Consider the following 18,547-nt stretch of genomic DNA (forward strand, 5'->3'; position numbering starts at 1 on the left):
TAGTTAGCCAGGACTTTACGCACAACGGACCGAGTACAAGTCTAAGTACGGAAACTGAGTCCACGAACCATACCATAACATAAGAGACCGATCGCCCTCTTGCCTCAAAATTATCAATAAAACAGTTGAACGAAGTTTTCTTTCTTTCCTGTATAGTATAGGTACTATTCCCTAGATATATAAGTTTTGACCCACAAACGGCGAATACACAAGTTAAATAGGAAACACTCCTATTATACCGAAGTATGTAATTCTATTCTTACGAAAATGCAAATTTGCAAGCTAATAATTCAGCTCCTTAAGATGTACTCGTATGTTAAAATAGGTCAGGCCATTTTACATAATTAAGCAGCACGGCAGCAACGAAATTTTAAAAGAAATTACTTATTAAGGTGTATTTTATGTGTACAGGTAAGGGTCGTAGGGTTTTGAATGACGCGCGGTTTTTTTACAATACATGACTATTTAATGAACCAAAAACATTGCGTTTATTCGCAGGCCCTGCATTCGATTCTCGCCGAAACTGAAATATTTTGTATTCAGAATTAAAGAAATATTTACACTAATTTTTAAGCATAATTGCAACGTTCATAGCACTTACGCCTTGCCATGCAACTGTCATGTACTTAGTATCAAATAATATCTTAAAACGAGATGTGTGAGTAATAAATCAAATAAATCAACACCGATATAAAAGCCAATCGCCTCCTGCATAAAATGCCTAAAAGTTGCGGAATTTGTCATGAGCTGACAAACAATGAATTTCGTTGGACAAACTTGAAGTGGGACATTTTTAACATTTATATTTCGGATTTTAGTTTGAGAGAGTTTTCACTTTTCACAAGAACTACATGGGATACATTCTGATTAATATTTCTTTTACACATATGTTATAAGAAAAATTCTAGAAGTGTCGGTATTAGTAATTTAATTTCGAAATCTGCGTGTGACGATTTGGTGATTCTAGAGGTTCGAAGAACCTTTTGCCTGTGGCTGAAATTGGTTTTACCGTCACCTTTTTGGTGCGTACAATAAATAATTTTACAATCTACCAACATCTAATAAAAATCCAAGTAAAATGTATTTATTTTTTCCTTGCATTGTTAATTACAATGACAAAGTTTTAATTATCGAACTGTTCTGATTGCTAGGTGTCTTAAAGATATTAATTTAATAGTACCTAAACTCTACAGGTAACAAAAGCTATCATATCAGTTGTTCCTAAGTTTGTCTCACATTTATTTTAGCCTAGAATTGTATTTTCTAGAAATTAGCATACATTGTTTTGTTAAGACATTTCAATAAATTATTAAGTTGCCTGCATGATTTCAAATTATTCCCCTTATAATGGTTAATTTTTATTTAGTGGCAATACTAATTTCCATGAAAGCGACCATTTTACCTGCCAAGAAAAGTATGCGGTACTGTAAGTCAGTAAAAGTATCATTAGGGTCGTTTAAAACGTCAGTTTGTTATCTTCAAATTCATAAATGTTTCGATCTATGTCCATAAGAGCGTAGCAGAATCATTGTGACTTGACCCTAGCACTGCGCAGAATCAACTAATATAATGAAACAGGTATCCTATATCGGGAGTGGAATATGAGAATAATGAAAAGATGTTAATAACATATACTTTTTAATTCAATTGCTGATTACACATGAGCATTACGTAATATCAAAGTCACATCTGGAATTATCGAACAATTTACAACCTTAATTTCATACGATGTGAATATAATTTACAATGAGCGTTTGCGAAATTGATTTTATCAACGTATTTAAAGTAGTTTTATCTGTTAAAAACAAGTAGAATACAGTGTTTTGTAACGTGGTTTTGACCAGATAAAACTATCTTATACACTCAGAGTCGTTCATTACGAATTAACGATTATTTAATCCATTTAGTGACAATTTAAATGAGTGCTAACTGTATCTGAGTTTTTTTTACAAATTTAATTATTAATCTGTGATTATAGGTAAATAAACGACTCTGAGTTCACTATAAATAAATTTTAGTAAAAATAGTTATAATAACATTGATAATAATCAATTATGACTAAATTTAATTACAAAATCATTTTAACATAACGAATGTAAAGTTATTTAACAAAATGATTATTAAAGTTACGTATTTATTTCCCTAACATTTTATTTTAGAAATATTGACAATATGTTTTGAACATTCGATTAATTTAGGTTGCCTAGTGAGTTTGGGTCGTTTTATTTTATATTTACAATTGTTAATGAATAAAACAGAGCAACACAACAGTCGTAAAAGTAATATTATAATAATGAAATAGTTTTTATCTTTGGTGACCGTATTCCTCCAATTTCCTGCGATTGTTATGATATATTAATTAAATATAGCTTTAACATAATATACCATAGTTTAGCCACTTTTATAAGAATTTTAGTATACGTGTTTTATCATTATTTAAATTCGTATTTTCATATAAGAAAATATCCTCTTATCTGGTCTGATTACACCGTTTTTATTAAAGTACTTATTCGTCCCATTCTGCAAATTTTTGTTTAATGTGAGGTAGAGGTAATAATAAAAGTGATACGCTATCAAAACTCACTAGGCATCCGCACTTAGCCTACATGACAAGCTCTTGAAACACACATTTACACATACTCAATGTATGCAAATTAATTTAATGGTTTACACCTAAAAGTATCAAAATCGAATAGGACAAAGATTATCTAGGGATTAAATTAAAAACATAGGCACGGGCTTTCAGTATTTTAATTATTTGCAACTAAACATTTATGTATCGCGAAAATTATATTAAGAGAGATGAACCTGTATTTACACTTAATCATTCAACAAATTTCGTTATAAAATTTAAAAAGTCCAACACAATGTTTTGAAGTTTTTGATCTTTTTCGTGATACATGAAATGTTATTAAAATTGAAAAGCCTTATTCTAAAGAAATATTCGTTTTAATTATAGATTTGGCAATACCTTAAGTTATTTTATTCTCAAAATGGCGTAAAATTATAAGGCACGGTTTGAGTACTTGACTAAATTTTATTTTAATTTAATATAGAAGGACGTATGACGACTACGATGACTAAAGGTTAGCAAATACACGAGATAATCAACAAACTTTGGCACATCACATTTAACTATTCAAGCAGAGTTACACTTGATATGTTCACAATCGGACTCAAAGGAAAAAGGAAAGAAAAATAAAACAAAAGAAAATAATTAGCTCATTTTTATTTAAATCCAAAATGTAACATTAAAGATTTTTGTATATTCGTATTCGTCATTGGATGGATTCCAGATTTTCCAATAACATTACGTTTCACATTTTCGTTTTCGAAATTCTTAATCAAAAGAAAATTAAAACGAAACAAATATAGCTTACAACTTAAACATTAATTATAACTTTGGTATCTGTATTAAAACCGATTAATTTTTGTATTAAAAAAGCTAAAAGAAAATACAATATCGTATTATATTTACAAATAAACGCAAGCGGAGTATAAATTAAAAAAATAAAACTTATTATTATTGTCAGTTCGCGATTGAGTATTATTATTATTTACACGAAATTACAGAGAAGATAACTATTGTATAATATAAAATATACAAAGTGGAGATGTACAAATGAACAGTTGGCGAATTACATTTCTCATTTCTAATTGTTCTTAATAACAATAAATGCAATACAACGCTAAAACGCTAGATCATCGAAACAAACTTCAACTCTGGGAGCAATTTAAAATTTCCCCAATAAATTTTGTTAATACAATCAAAATTAGTAACAATTCTACTCTAAAACTTAAAGAGATCCTTCGAGGGAATCGTTTAAATCGACAAGCGATCTTAGAACTTATTAGATCAAAATTAATTACAATATAACAATCGATTTAAAGACGCCAAATAGCAAGAGACGGTATTTCTAGTTAAACAGAACAATTCCTAAATGAAACGAGATCTCTGTCGCACCCGCTTTTGCTATTTTGCGCCGTTAATGCCATTTGGACGTCCTAATACAATAATAATTGTAATGATAAGTCAGTCAAACGTATGAAGGCTACCACAGTATGACCGTTTGACAAGTTTCGACAGTTGTCAACTGTCATTTTGCAAATCAAAGTAATACATACCGACATCCTTGTAATGTCCAGTTTTGATTTCGACCTATCAGACCCCACGTTAATCGCCTTTGTAAACTAGAAATTACCGTAGAGGTCACGATTTGCCAGGTGAAACTCCGTTGACCTATTTATATTTCCAGTTAAGTCGACCCTCGACCCCACATTAGCTGTACAGTAGCCTCCATAACAAAATTACACCGAAAATCAATTCGGGAGTTCCTATCTAAATACCACGGACACAGTTCTGGTATCACAAATGAATTAATGTCTATCTAAAATTGTAACTAGTCTTTATTTACACTTCACATTAAACGTCACTTCACTTTACACGACGTGCGTTTCACTTCGCTTATTATATGATTCGTCGATGGTGACGTTTTGTTTTTTCTCTTTTTTAATCGTCCCGTACTGAGGGACGTCCGAGGTTAAGTTTTGCACGGTTAGGATTTGGTTTGAGTTCTGTGGCGTGCTGGACGAAATGGGGCTGCCGTAGCCGTATTTGTGTCGAGATGGGTCTTTTAGTATTGATTGTGGCTGCTTCACTGACGGCGTCTGGTTCATTTGTATGTGCTGAAACGGAAATATCTGTTAGAATTGGAATCCTGATTTTTTAAACATAATATTGTTTAAACTATCTAACTAGTGTTGGTAATCCTGCAGACAAGGAATGTACGACTGAAGAAAGTATTGTTTCTTGGGAACGAACCTGCCGAACAAACCCGGAAATCAACTGAGCTGTTATTATATGTACATATGTTATATAGTATTAGAGTATAAAAACTCTTCAAACGAGCGCTCCTTCAATTAAAACGTTATCATGCAAAACAAACACTCAATAAAACATAAATAATCAAAGGTAATATTTTAAATCTCTGTATCAAACAGCGAACAATCCCTAAACACCAATATTCTACGGAAAAATTGTGCTCAAACAAAAAAATTAGGACACGAAAAAAGCATTCACTATTTCCACTTGTATTTTACATAATTTAGTCTGTTTTAGCTTTGCGTATGTTTTTATACTTTTTCTACATAATATACTTATGCAAACGAGTGCGGGGAACTAAAACCGGAATAAATATGTGATATAAAGCCTGCGAGTTTTGTATGAGATATTATAGTCTGTATTGTAACAATTCAAAATAAAAATGCGGTGTAACGTCCTGTTACAAACTGAAAATCTCATTGGAATAGTATTGCTATTTCTATAGCATTTTAATAGAAAATTGTGTATACATTATTAATTACAATTGAATACATCTGTAGCTCTTTTCTAACTTTTATATGTTAGATTAGAGAACATTCTACAGCTTATTCAACTTAAGTAGGTTTAAGAATAAGATAATATGACGATTAAACAACTATGTTAATATCACATGTATTTTAATAAAAAAAAACATTAAATAACTTTCTATCGTAGCTTATCATTTAAACAAATCAAACACCACTACAGTATACTCGTAGAGCGAGTTTGCTTATCTTGCCGAGGCCGCGTACAAATTATTGTAAGAAGTCTATTAAGAATCAGGGAGTGCGATTATTTAATAAATTACCGTCAAAAATTAGCGTGTTTAACCAATTTAAAAGGGCATTAAAGATTCTTATCCGAATGTGCCTAGTAGACTAAAATTAGGACGGCTGTCTGATGGCGACGTGTATCTCGTTCGTAATATATTAAGTTTCTCATGTAAAGAAATAAAACTTTTGTAATAAAAAATAAAGTTAAACATTATAATAAAATTCATAAAGACAACCACTACATAGTAACTGTATATAGTACCATTCAAAATATGTTTAAAATAGTTAACGCTCAATATAAACAATAGTTTAAACATTAAACGGAAGTTAATTGTCCATATTCATAAAGCAAATCCCAACAAAGTACCAGGCGTTCAGAACTAATGAAGGGTTCAATAATTCCACGAGCACGTCTCGTGTCATTGAACTGTTAAAACATTGTTAATTCATAACCGACTCGGCAAAATAATTGGATGACCACTTAACTGTAAAACAAATATTTCCTAGTTTTCCGATGCTTTCATTATCTATAATAATAGTGGAATATTATTTTTCATTGACTTCGTAAGTTTACAATAAAGGAATTGTAATAACACAACAATGCAGTAAGGTTGATAGCATTTCCTTTTCTTTCTTTCCTTCGTTTCCTACTTTAATGATTTTATTATTATCTGCGACTCGAACCTAGAATCTTTGGACGCATCGAACAAGCCAACTGAATAGATTACTTTGAGTTATTATATTTAATAATTTCAGTCTAAATATCTTCCGGATTTTCATTCTTTCGGTGAATAAAAACAAATGATCGTATAAGGGAAAAATCTATCTAAAATAATATCATTAAATGATATTTGCTTTCGTCCAAGAACAGTACACTCAAGAATTATTGATACAAGTTTTCCTCGTAGGAAATGGTTTGCCGGAAAACACAATTGCTGTTACAATATTCTTTGAGTGTTATCTAAACTAGTATCTGGTTGGGTTTTCTTTCAAAATCAATTGGTTAATATTAATAGCTATAGCTAATTTTTAACTGACAATAGACATAGTTTAGGAAAAATTCAAATGAAAATATTATTCATGGTTGAATGAATATCCTGGATGGCGTGATTTTTTTTAGTGAAACTTGCTTCCTAAATTTGTAGATCTGTTTTAGATAAAATATATTCAACTCGATCTGACTTAGACGATAAATAGAAGTGTCTCAAATTCAAATTCAAAAATCATTTATTCACGTAGGTCAATGTACACTTGTGATTCGTCATTAAAGAAATAAATATTAATGCTTCTAATTTTACATTTACTGCCAGTTCTCAAATCAAGGGCGTAGAACGGAAGAGAAGAACTGGCAATAAAATCTCCGCCACTCTTTTTAATCGCCATGTTTTTTTTTTTACACAACGTTTGTAAGGAGCTGCAACCATTACACCATGTTCCACATGACATTTTAAGTAATTAATAATAATAACATAAATAAAAACAAAGACTTGTCCCCTATCAGCAGGAGGCGTGGTGAAATAGGAGCACGCACTTACATTCTCGTGGGAACAACACGCAAACACATAGTCGAAATAATTAACATCACCGCATACACGAATTCAAGTACGACCAGTCACCACAAGTAGCACCCGTTCACGAGTATGACGCATGGCCAGCCATCGGCCCCCTCGCCATATTTTAGGGAGAGAGACAACCCGACGCATGGACGCCGCCACCAGCAATGACATTTAAGCGAGCATGACGATCCTTGAAATGTGGACTTGGCTACATAAGAAAATAATAATAATACTGAAATAATTGGATACCACATGGATCACGGTTTGTTCCCACTTTACATTAAAACAGTCGTGGATGTTGACGATCGCCCCAGAGTCTGGAAATGCAGCCGAGAGATTCAGTCGTGTTACCTATAATATATACTGGAGCAACTCATATCCAAGCACTAGGATCGTTTAAATATTCATTTATATTATAATAAGCCTTAGCAAGTAGTTTTATTTTAATGTACGATTTAAATTTATTTATTGACAACGCTTGTATCTCACTAGGGATTTTGTTGAAAAAACGTATACAATTGCCTTGGAAAGAATTACTCGTTTTATGCAGCCTTCTGGTTGGTGCGCTAATTTTGTCTTTATTACGAGTACTCTAATTATGGAAGCTACTATTCTTTTTAAAGATATCTATATTTTTCCGCACATACAAAATATTCTCATAAATGTATTGACTTGCCAGAGTCAAAATATGTAATTCCTTAAATTTGCTTCGGACCGACTCCCGTGGGGACAACCCACAGATCGCTCTTATAGCCCGCTTTTGCACTACAAATATCGATTTAATGTCAGCTGCCCCACAAAATAACACCATATGACATAATACTATGAAAATAGCTGAAATAAACAAGCTTTGCTGTGTTCTCATCCGTAAGATCGCGTATCTTTTTTACTGCGAACGCTGCGGAACTTAGCCTATTCGAAAGACCTTCTATGTGTCGGCCCCACTGGAGTTTACTATCTAAAGTCATTCCCAAGAACACCGCATTATCAACAAAGTCTATTTCCTCGTCTTTAATTATTATTTGAGAATGACTACTTTTTACATTTGTAGTTACAAATTTAACACATTTTGTCTTCTTTTCGTTTAACTTAAGATTATTTGTATTAAACCAGTGAACTACACTGGAGATGGCACTGTTTACGTTATCAAGTGATGGATTTTGTCGTTTCACTTTAAATAAAAGCGAAGTGTTATCAGCAAACAGTACCATCTCGTGAAGCTCCTTTACAAGAAATGGCAGGTCATTTATATAGACGAGGAATAAGAAGGGACCAAGTATGGAGCCTTGCGGTACTCCCATAGTAACTGAGGATCCCTGTGATATAGCTCTCGAAAATTTATAATACATTTTTGGAAAAAAATGCACACACACAAACTCCAATATTTTCCAATTCAATATCACATACATACATGTCAAACTGAATGCCCCTCCTTTTTGAAACCAGTCAAAAAATTACGTATTAGATATGTAGGCAATGATTTCTTTTTTACCTAAACAGACTGACAACGGAACTTACAGTTCTATATTAAGGATAAATGTCATCATGAAAAAACATATATGTATGTAAAAACGATGCAACTCTAGTAGTATTTCTGTTTTAGATTTATATCTAAAAGTATAGGTTCATAATTTATCACTCTTGAGTACGGCTGCGAGGTTCTTAAAAGTAATTAAGTCCGTATAGAGATAAATTAGTAATTTAAAATTACCTGTGTACAATTTCCAGGGTGTAAAACCGTGACGTCAGGTGGTGGTACGGCCATTTTGTCGAACCTCTGCCGTCTTAGTGTACCGCCCGTTGATTGACGGTCTAGGGCTATAAAAAAATGGATTTAAATCAAAATCTATACAGTTTTTTTACTGTGTATTGCTATGGTTGCCGTGATAACAGACTATCTACAGTCCACGTTTTATAATAAGGCTGTTCCAGTTAGACGTGCAGTTTTAAGATTTTTTCAACCCATAATAATTATTGTTTCTTCTTGGAATCGAACCATCCCTACTAATAACCTAATAGCGATCATGATTTTATTATCTACTATATAAAAATAAGTCGGGTTTTCCTTCCTGACGCTATAACTCCAGAACTCACGAACCGATTTCCACGGTTTTGCATTCGTTGGAAAGGTTTCGGGCTCCGTGAGGTTTATAGCAAAGAAAATTCAGGAAAAATTCAACAGAAAAGCGGGATCACCAAACGAAATGTTACATAAAACGAAGCCATCTGGTGGCGAAACGGAGTTCGCCGAGTTTGCTAGTTTTATATAACATAACATCAGTGGCACTACAGTCTTTTTAGGCCTGGGCCTAAAAAGACTGTAGTGCCTATTCTGAATCTGTTACATTTGTCAATCTAATAGGCAAGTGGTTGATCAGCCTCCTGGGCCAGACACACGCCGTCGACTGTTTGGGTCTAAGGCAAGCCGGTTTCCTCACGATGTTTTCCATCACAGTGAGAGTAAATGTAAATACGCACATAGAAAGAAAATACTTAACCTATACAATTATACATATAATTACCACATCAAAACATCTTTAGTCACTACTCACTAGTGAGTATTTCATTCTTATTTGAGTTAACAATTGAAATCAATTAGAGTTGTATGTGTATATAGATATGATATATGTATATCACTCACCATCAATGCAGTTGAGGGGCGGCGTGGCGAGATGCGAGGGCGAAGGGACGCCGCCGTTGGACAGAGGCTTGTGCGCGTACTGCTGCGGCGGAGTCGGCGTACGACCCGACTGCTGCTGTTATGTTAAAGCTTGCACTTAGTTCTTATATATACTTGTGGCTGGGATCGCCCGCAATATATTTTAGATTATATGAGCTGATAGTGGACATTTAATTTTATACTAGTTCCAATTAAAACAATAATTATTAACAATATTATATTGGCAACAATATTATTTGGATATTCTCGTAGATTTTATTAACGTTTTCCCTACAGTATCGTAAAAACGTGTTATTCGTAGACATAGGACATAACATTTATTACTAACAAACACACACACACACACACATAAACACAAAACAATAATAACAATAATCAAAAAGAAAAAAGAGGAATAAGGTAAATTTTAAGTGTGTAATGTGTGTGTGTGTTGTGGTAGAACTAGCCCTGGCTCAGCATTATACTGTGGAGCAGACGTGTTCCACAGCGCTGGTCAATCTGCTAGAGACTAAAACAGTTAGTTTGCGCCTCAGACGAAAAAAAGAATGTAATAATAATATATACATTCATTCCTCTTATGTATATATATATACAAATACAATTACTATAGAAACAAAACGATTGATTTTATGTCTGTGTCAACAAATGACCTATTTTGTGAACTTTAACGTGTCTTAGATATGATTTTATTGGTAAATAAATTAAAAATGTCTAATTATTACGTTAAATATTTACCTGTTGTAAATATTCTCCAATTAAGGGTGGATACGAGAGGTATCTATCGGATGACATGTTGTAGTAGGACCCGTCCAGCGGGGGCATGGGGCTGGGGGCAGGAACGTAGTTCTGTTTGCCTGTGAAACAAATAACTGAATAGAAACTCTATCAAAGTGGACCCAACAGACGTTGTAATGTACACCCGTCATAAAAAAAGCATCTCATTGTAAATCTTAAGCTACTCGAGTTAAATTAGAATCACATGCACAGTAGATTTGAACATATAGATTATAAGTCAAACGAAATAAAACAATTTTCTCTTTTCTTAATAATAATATCTTAAATCAAAATGGCATTCCACGGGTGCTTAGGAACTTTATGAGCTTATATATTATAGTCAAGGTTATACCGTACAGGTAGAAGATCGTAGCACTTTCTTAAAGGCCGGCTACGCATTTGCAAACTTTATTCTAAGCCTTTGCTTCCTTTCATAAAGCACATAATCGGTGTACATAACATAAATGTTACCTGCACTTCTTCCCAAAGTACTATGCCCACTGATGTCCTTATGCCTGTGGGGGTGCGGCAAGGTCCTCGCGTGGTCCCCTTCGTATACCGCGTAGTTGGGAGGAGGGTAGTCCAGGGGAGGAGGGATCAGACCCTGCTCGTCCATTAGGTAGGCTTCCGTCTGAACAAAGTTGTGTATATTTTCATTATAGTTGATACGGGATGCGTGACAAATCTCATCTGTTTTGGTTAAGACCATAGGAATTTATGAAAATTTGGCTGGCCTGGACTTTTTTTTAAAATTCTCTCTATACTCTTTTAACTAAAGTAATCTTTAATCTCTTTCTGTCAGATTGTATCTATGCTGTGATGAAAAGAGACGGGGATGTGAATGTAGGCCTATTATAAATAACCCAAGTATTCGATTTAGGGTCCTAAGAAAAGATGGTACAAATTCTTGAAAGGCCAGCAACGCAATTGCAAACCCTCTGGCAATGTGAGTGTCCATGGGTGACGTTATCACTTTACATCAGATGAGCCTCCTGCCCATTTGCCTCCTATTACTAAAAAAAAGTTTCTCTAGCAGTTTAAAAGAACAAGTCGATGACAATAACTGTATGATGATGAGAATGCTTACCTGATTCAACATATGCCTATTTGGCATAATGGGCACTTCGGGTATAGGAGGGGGCTGACCATCACCATCTTGGGAATACGTCTCTGACTTCTCCGAGACAGAGCTTAGAGTTTCACCCGTCATCGTGTCGTTGTAGGAGGATGGCGCATACATCTCTATGGTGGCCGACTTTGACGATTGACCAGCTTGTTCTGAAACCGAATCGTCTATGAAATGTATTTTAAGGGGAGATAGAGTTAGATTGTTTCTCAGGGGGCTTAATACGTTCATGTATTTAGTAGTTGACTATCTTTTGTTTCAAGGGTTGTTAGATTTTTAAAGGCACGGTGATTGTATAATGTGAGGGAAGTCGTAGATTATTTATTATGTGTAACGCGTTATTTATTGCTGTTTAAATGAGGTAAATAGTTCTAACAGTAGAAGACGTATCTTTTCGTAGATTCTTATTATTAACGAAGGAAAAATGCAAAATACTAACTACTTTAACGTGCTTGTATTGAAAACATTCAAACTAATCATATAACAGTGATTACGAAACTAAATATATCCATATATATATTTAGCTACATTAAGGCCGATTTACATTATCATTAGTGTTTAGGAGAGTGCTTTAGGATAGTACTTTAGTTGAAACATGTAAACGCTACTTGCTTTAGTAAACGCTACGCTTAAGAACTTGCCTTTCAAGTTGTACTAAAGCACTCTCCTAAACACTAAGATAATGTAAATCGGCCATTATATATGGCATATTTAACCCTATTAAAAAAAATAAGCTCAACTTAAAAACTTACCTTTTAATCGCCTGGATCGGCGCTTAAAAATAAAGCAAGCTACCAAAGCAGCATTTATCAAAACCAAAACTACTCCGGTGATCGAAACATAAACTACTACGGATTTCGACACGTCAGCTGTTTCTACAAACTCAGTGGACACTACGTTCAATTCGCCTACTTCGGACGAAGCTAGAAATAACAAAAAAAAAAAAATTAAAAAGTGCGGTCTGGGTAAGAACAAAGCTGTCATGCTATATTTGTGAATATTCATTATTTAATTTTCGAACTATCACAAATATTAGCTTTTGAATGCCGAACAAACAGCGTTTCCAACGATTTTTCGTCATTCATAAGTTGAGTACATATATCTAAGGGTGTGCTACTAGGACAACAAAAACAACATGAAAGTCATCCAGCGCAAACCTCGTATCCTCTTATTGGTCCGTCTGTGCAGACAGAAGCCAACCAGAAGTACATTCAGCAAAATAAGTGCAGTGCCAACGATTGTACCGGTGATAATAAATACACCTGGCACGTGATATGAGTTGTATTCTTCTGAGCTCGATTGTACCGACGACGGAATTATGTCTATAGATAAATTGTCCATCAATTTTTTTTAAATATATGTGTCCAAGTGGTTATATTTGTTAAATCATATGTAGTTGGACATTTATTTGAAATCTATAAGATTCTAAGGCGTGAAACAAATTTTAAAATTTTAAATGCACATGTGGCAGATCTACACCTGTTACTAAATATTAGTGGATATATTAAAGACAACAGAGCAGTGTTGGCCTAGTGGCTTCAGCGTGCAACTCTCATCCCTGAGGTCATAGGTTCGATCCCCGGCTGTGGATCCATTGGACTTTCTTTCTATAACATTTAACATTCGCTCGAACGGTGAAGGAAAACATCGTGAGGAAACCGACATGTCTTAGACCCAAAAAGTCGACGGCGTGTGTCAGGCACTGGAGGCTGATTGAAAAATGATCATGAAACAGATTCAGAAATCAGAGGCCCAGACCTAGAGGTTGAAACGCCACTGATTATTATAATTATTAAAGACAGCAAGAAACATTAGTAAGCTGTGAAAATCTTGAATTTAAATTGTGAGAAGTACTTACTCAAAGTAGTAGCTTTTGTATCATCAGGCCTGTACTTGCTCTGGCCTATTTTATTAATGGACATCACGGAGAAGACGTAATCGGTGTGTCGTTCGAGGTTGTGAATTGTGAATGAAGTCGCGTTACGTGGCAGCACATCTTCGTATCGATATGTTTCGTCGTAGATTTTTCTGTAAAATGTATTTAATTAAGACATTTAACTATGTATAATGGGAGATACCGCTTGGTACAATGGTTTAAGTGATTTCCCGCCAGTTTGTTTTTCGAAGTGGTCTAGACCCACTACCGTATAATTAATTGCGTATTCTTTTCTCCAACTTGTCTGGTCCATGAGGAAGTTGTTTGGACCTCATACTCCCTAGTAACCCGAGAATTTCACACATTCAATACGGTATAATAAATAAATTATTTTTCGTTACAAGTATCAGACCTATTCAGTTGGATTATCTCCTGTTATCCAATTTAGATTTTAGCTAAAAACTTATGATTATATAGTTTGAACAACAACTTTTAATAGCAATTTAAGTGACAAGTTTTAAAAGCTTAAATATTTCTGCAGGGCTCAAGAATTAAGTTAGTATGCCTCAGGAATAATTTAATGTCAGCCTGTATAAATGGCCAACATAACGCCACCCTGTATACAAAATTAGAGACTTTATTACAGTCATTTGTCATCTGGGTAAAGTAGGTAAATTTGTATTTAAATAAATATGTTTTAGAGCCGTTTAGCAAAATTGCTTTTCTTTTGTTTCGTTACGCTAATATTTCAAAGTTGTTCGCCGTTCTAATTACATCTAAAATTCCTAGACTTATTAGATTTAATAGCGAACTTTTAATTGTATATAACGACAGAACCAACATAATCTAATCTAGATCCGTAGGAAAAAATTACTAGACGGAATTAATGTTTTTGCCATTTCAAGAATATTTTATTAAGATCACTTTTTGGAAATCACAGAATAATTTTTAGGGATTTTAGTGTTAAAGTATATAAATATTAAAGTTTTATTACCGGTATCGAACCCTGTACCACGAGTATAGACCGCCATCAAATCCGGGAACCCACTCGAGAGACACCGAGTTGTGTGTCACATTTGTGACAACCACTGATGTTACAGGATCTGCCAAAATACAATTAAGTCATGCTTTAATTTTTGAATAATAATTTACACCTTCCCTTACCATTCATAGAAAAATACTAGAGGGAATCTCTACCAAGTTACAAGTTTTCATGGTTCGATCTATACTAAAATTTATCACAATCTATTGAGCCTTAAACTAAGAGCTAATCTCAGGAATGCCTAAAACTCTTGTGTTGAGTAGTTCATTTACAAAGACAAGCTGTAGGCTATATAACATCACGCTACATAAACACAGCTTGCAGTTTGATGGGCCGTTCGTCAAAGTTTGTACTAGAACTTTCAAGCACATATTATTTTTACTACACACACACACATCCTTTTGTAAGACATGACTATTATTTATTCGTGTATTAATGTTTCAATAAATAATTAATTTCTCAATATTATGTATTCACTTGCCATCAGACAGGATTATCTAATGTACTATATTCAGACTTTGCATATAGGATGAACTAAGTAACAGATATAATAAAAAACAATAATGTAGTTTTAAATTTAGTTTTCAACAGATGTGAATAAACCTGGTTATTAGTTGAAAACAACAAGTAACACATACCCTAAACCCCCAAAATATATTTAGGTTTAGATCCACACAATTGAAATGATTAACTTACCGGGCGCACTGGTGACATCTAGTTTCACAGATGTAGTACTAAATCCTATATCGTTTCTTGCCCCGCATTCGTATGAACCATAATCGGCCGACGACACATCGTTGATTAACAGCACAGATACATATGTGATGGCATCTATTTTGTGGTATTCGGCAAAGTATTTCGTGGATGTGTTGACTGGCAATTTGTTACCGCTCTTTGACCAAGTGAAGTTAGGCGCGGGTGCACATTTGCATCTAAAACAAGTAAAATATTGTAGCCATTTTCAATGGGGTCATATAATCTTTCCGACCCCAACTCATTTTTTACCCAAACAAACCTTTTTTGCCATTGTTAGTATTTATTTTTAAATTTTCCAATGAAACTTTAAAAGCCTTAAAAAATACCTGCTTACCTACATTTGGTAATTTAAAATTGATCTATAGACACATAAAATTTACCATTAAATAATGAAATTGTTTTATATTGAATTATTAATTAAGCTTAAGCTTAAAACAATTTCAGGCGAAGAACATAGGTTGCGTGTAAAGTACATTATTATTGCGAGGTAAGCCTTCTTGCAAATAAATAATTTTTATTCCATACCCAACGAATAACGCAAATGCGAAACCAATTGACTTCCCAGGATTAAAGATGTACTCACTTGCACGTCAAACGCCCGACTTGTCCAACATTAGTCGCTGATTTGATTAAGCTCGGCGACGTATCCATTTCCGGTTTGAACTTGACAACCAACATCACTTCCTGCCTGTCTTCGCCCCCAATACCATTATCAACGACACATGTGAAAGTGCCGACGTCTTCTCGGCTTGATTTGTCAATGGTAAGGAAGCTCGTTTGATTTCGCGGATCAAAGGTTACGCTGCGAGAGGAGAGGTCGTAGTCCGGACGCTCCCAACGAATGTGATCGGATGCGAGGGGGTTGCCTGTTCAAAAAAGTAAATTGTATCACTAATTAATCGAATTTACAGCGCACTTTTTATTGCCAGTTCTTTTTTGATTTGAGAACTGGCAGTAAATGTAAAATTAGAAGCATTTCATATGTATTTCTTTTTTGACATTCATAAGTGTACATTATGTTACGTTATGAATAAATGATTTTGATTGATTTTGTAACGTAAATATTTTGTCGTGTCTGTCCTCTTTAAAAACTCCTAGACACCACAAAGGTGATGATGAAGACTGAAAAGGCGTTTGGGCTAAAGTAGTTATGCTAAAAGTTGAGTGAACAATATAATGTATAATATATTATACAAACTTTTAGATAGAACGGAGCAGCTATAACTGAGTGATATAAAAATAAACTACAATTTAAATAACACTGTTAAAGCTTCAAATCATTTCTAAAACAACATGTGTTTTAAAGACGAATCAATTTATTTATACGACATATTTTAGTGTTAGAAGCGGGTACGCACTATATTATCCTCGTATGAAAATCAACCATATATATATAATGATAAGGAATAAAGTTCAAACCTGTAGCGGTGCAGGCCAACACGGCGTCTTCGTTAGGGCTCGAAATGGCGTCCTGATAAACGGATTTTATCTCGGCGGCGTCTGCAAGGCAATTGTTTGTTATTTACGTTGTTATGTTGTGTTTGTTATGTACGTAGCTGTGATTTAGTACGCTTCAATCACGCCGCTGCAAGGACTAGTTTATAATACAGAGACATATTCGGAACGCTCAGTAGCTACAATATAGGGATCAGTAAAGTAGTTGCTATATTATAGTTTTAAATTTTTTTAATTATAAAAACGTTGTCATGGTCTCAGGTTTCTTTTGTTTTTGATTTCTTAGAACCACGACTATCTGGCTAATTTACCATTTAATAAATTGCTAATTTTGATCTTTAATATATCTTTTTCATACGACTCGTTTCTGAAGACATAATCTTGCGTATTACAGCTTTTTATCGAAACCTACAAATAACTACTAAATTTGAATGAACTAAAAAATACATTCTGTCTGTCCAACATTTTGATATAATTGTAATTGAAAATCAATTATAATCTAAATAAATTCTTTTTCTTCCACAATATGTAGGTATGTATGTCGTCTAAGAAAATGACTTACAGTGAACGGATACAGTGACATTGATGACGGCAGCGCCTTGCGAGTTAACAGCTTCACACGTGTAAACACCAGCGTCGTGACGGGACAGTCGCGTCATGTTTAAAGTACTGCCTTCTGATATAATTCGATCGTCTGAAAAAGAAATATACATAATAACAATCGCCTCTGCAATCATGGCGATCCCTGACGCAGCAATGTCAAGTTTGTTTTAGTAGACGCAGAAGGCTGATCACCACAGTACCTACAAGATAAATGGTTCATGCAAAAATGTCTCCTACAGACTCCATTGAAAGTGGAAAGATAATCACTTATCCGAAATAAAAATGGTTTCGATTTTTTATAGTTCAGTTTTTTTTATAATTAATCAATCGGAATTGAAAACCAATTTTCCCTGGCGATTTTCACTATCTCATAAATACATAAAGAAATCATACATAAAACCTATATAAGCAAAGTTAATAGATTTTTTTCTTAAAGATTGTTTAAAAATCAATTGTATTCTGCTGTCATATTTTGTGAAATAATAACAATAGCATTACCAATACTTTATCACATGATATTTTAAGGATGTCCTTTAATTAAAATTAAAAGACGTATCAAATTATAGCTACATTCATGAAATTAAGCGTAACAAACAAATAATTCATAGCAGAAATTCTCATTTCCATGAAGCCGCATAATACAAGATCAAAACAGCTATATTAGGAATTCCTTGAAACCATATAAATTATTATTGAAAATCAAATTATTCGGAGCGAATATTAAATGTCGTTATGAGTTAACATCTCTTAGATATTCTCTTTGTGAATAACTTTTGCATTCGTCTATTTAAAATGTTTGAGATATTTATGCGCTTCGAATTTCATAATACATCCTTCGCTACTAAGTGATAATGTAGCATTTTAACGGTGAAATAATTTTATTCGTTACAAACATAGTTCAAGAATACAAAACTTTTCTCTTTATAATAGAAGTATATACAGTGGAATCTCTATAACTCGAATGTCAAGGGAAATGCAAAAAAATCGAGTTAACGAGTTTTCGACTTAACATAAAATTGTTGTATTCCTGTAACCTATGAATGTT

The 18,547-nt window shown here is 33.7% G+C and overlaps 1 protein-coding gene across 3 annotated transcripts in view; it reads right to left on the minus strand.

The window, feature by feature from the left end:
• Positions 1-3,212: 3,212 nt before the first annotated feature.
• LOC125052265 (nephrin) overlaps positions 3,213-18,547 on the minus strand; it is a 156,691-nt gene continuing 141,356 nt past the window's right edge. Inside the window, exons 17-29 of one of the 3 annotated variants that reach the window (XM_047652992.1) lie at positions 17,462-17,593; positions 16,864-16,944; positions 16,028-16,310; positions 15,385-15,620; positions 14,641-14,749; positions 13,629-13,798; positions 12,523-12,693; positions 11,732-11,922; positions 11,116-11,275; positions 10,606-10,724; positions 9,832-9,943; positions 8,902-9,008; positions 3,213-4,686 (exon numbers count right to left, since the gene is read on the minus strand). In XM_047652992.1, coding sequence (XP_047508948.1) covers positions 4,441-4,686; positions 8,902-9,008; positions 9,832-9,943; positions 10,606-10,724; positions 11,116-11,275; positions 11,732-11,922; positions 12,523-12,693; positions 13,629-13,798; positions 14,641-14,749; positions 15,385-15,620; positions 16,028-16,310; positions 16,864-16,944; positions 17,462-17,593 — 2,117 coding nt within the window. In that variant the 3' untranslated portion in view covers positions 3,213-4,440. Of the gene's footprint in view, positions 4,687-8,901; positions 9,009-9,831; positions 9,947-10,605; positions 10,725-11,115; positions 11,276-11,731; positions 11,923-12,522; positions 12,694-12,927; positions 13,093-13,628; positions 13,799-14,640; positions 14,750-15,384; positions 15,621-16,027; positions 16,311-16,863; positions 16,945-17,461; positions 17,594-18,547 lie in introns of all 3 variants that reach the window. The other 2 variants (XM_047652991.1, XM_047652993.1) reach the window with 2 other exon arrangements.

This window comes from Pieris napi, chromosome 9 (genome assembly GCF_905475465.1).
Source record: "Pieris napi chromosome 9, ilPieNapi1.2, whole genome shotgun sequence".
In the NCBI taxonomy this organism is placed as follows: Eukaryota; Metazoa; Arthropoda; class Insecta; order Lepidoptera; family Pieridae; genus Pieris; species Pieris napi.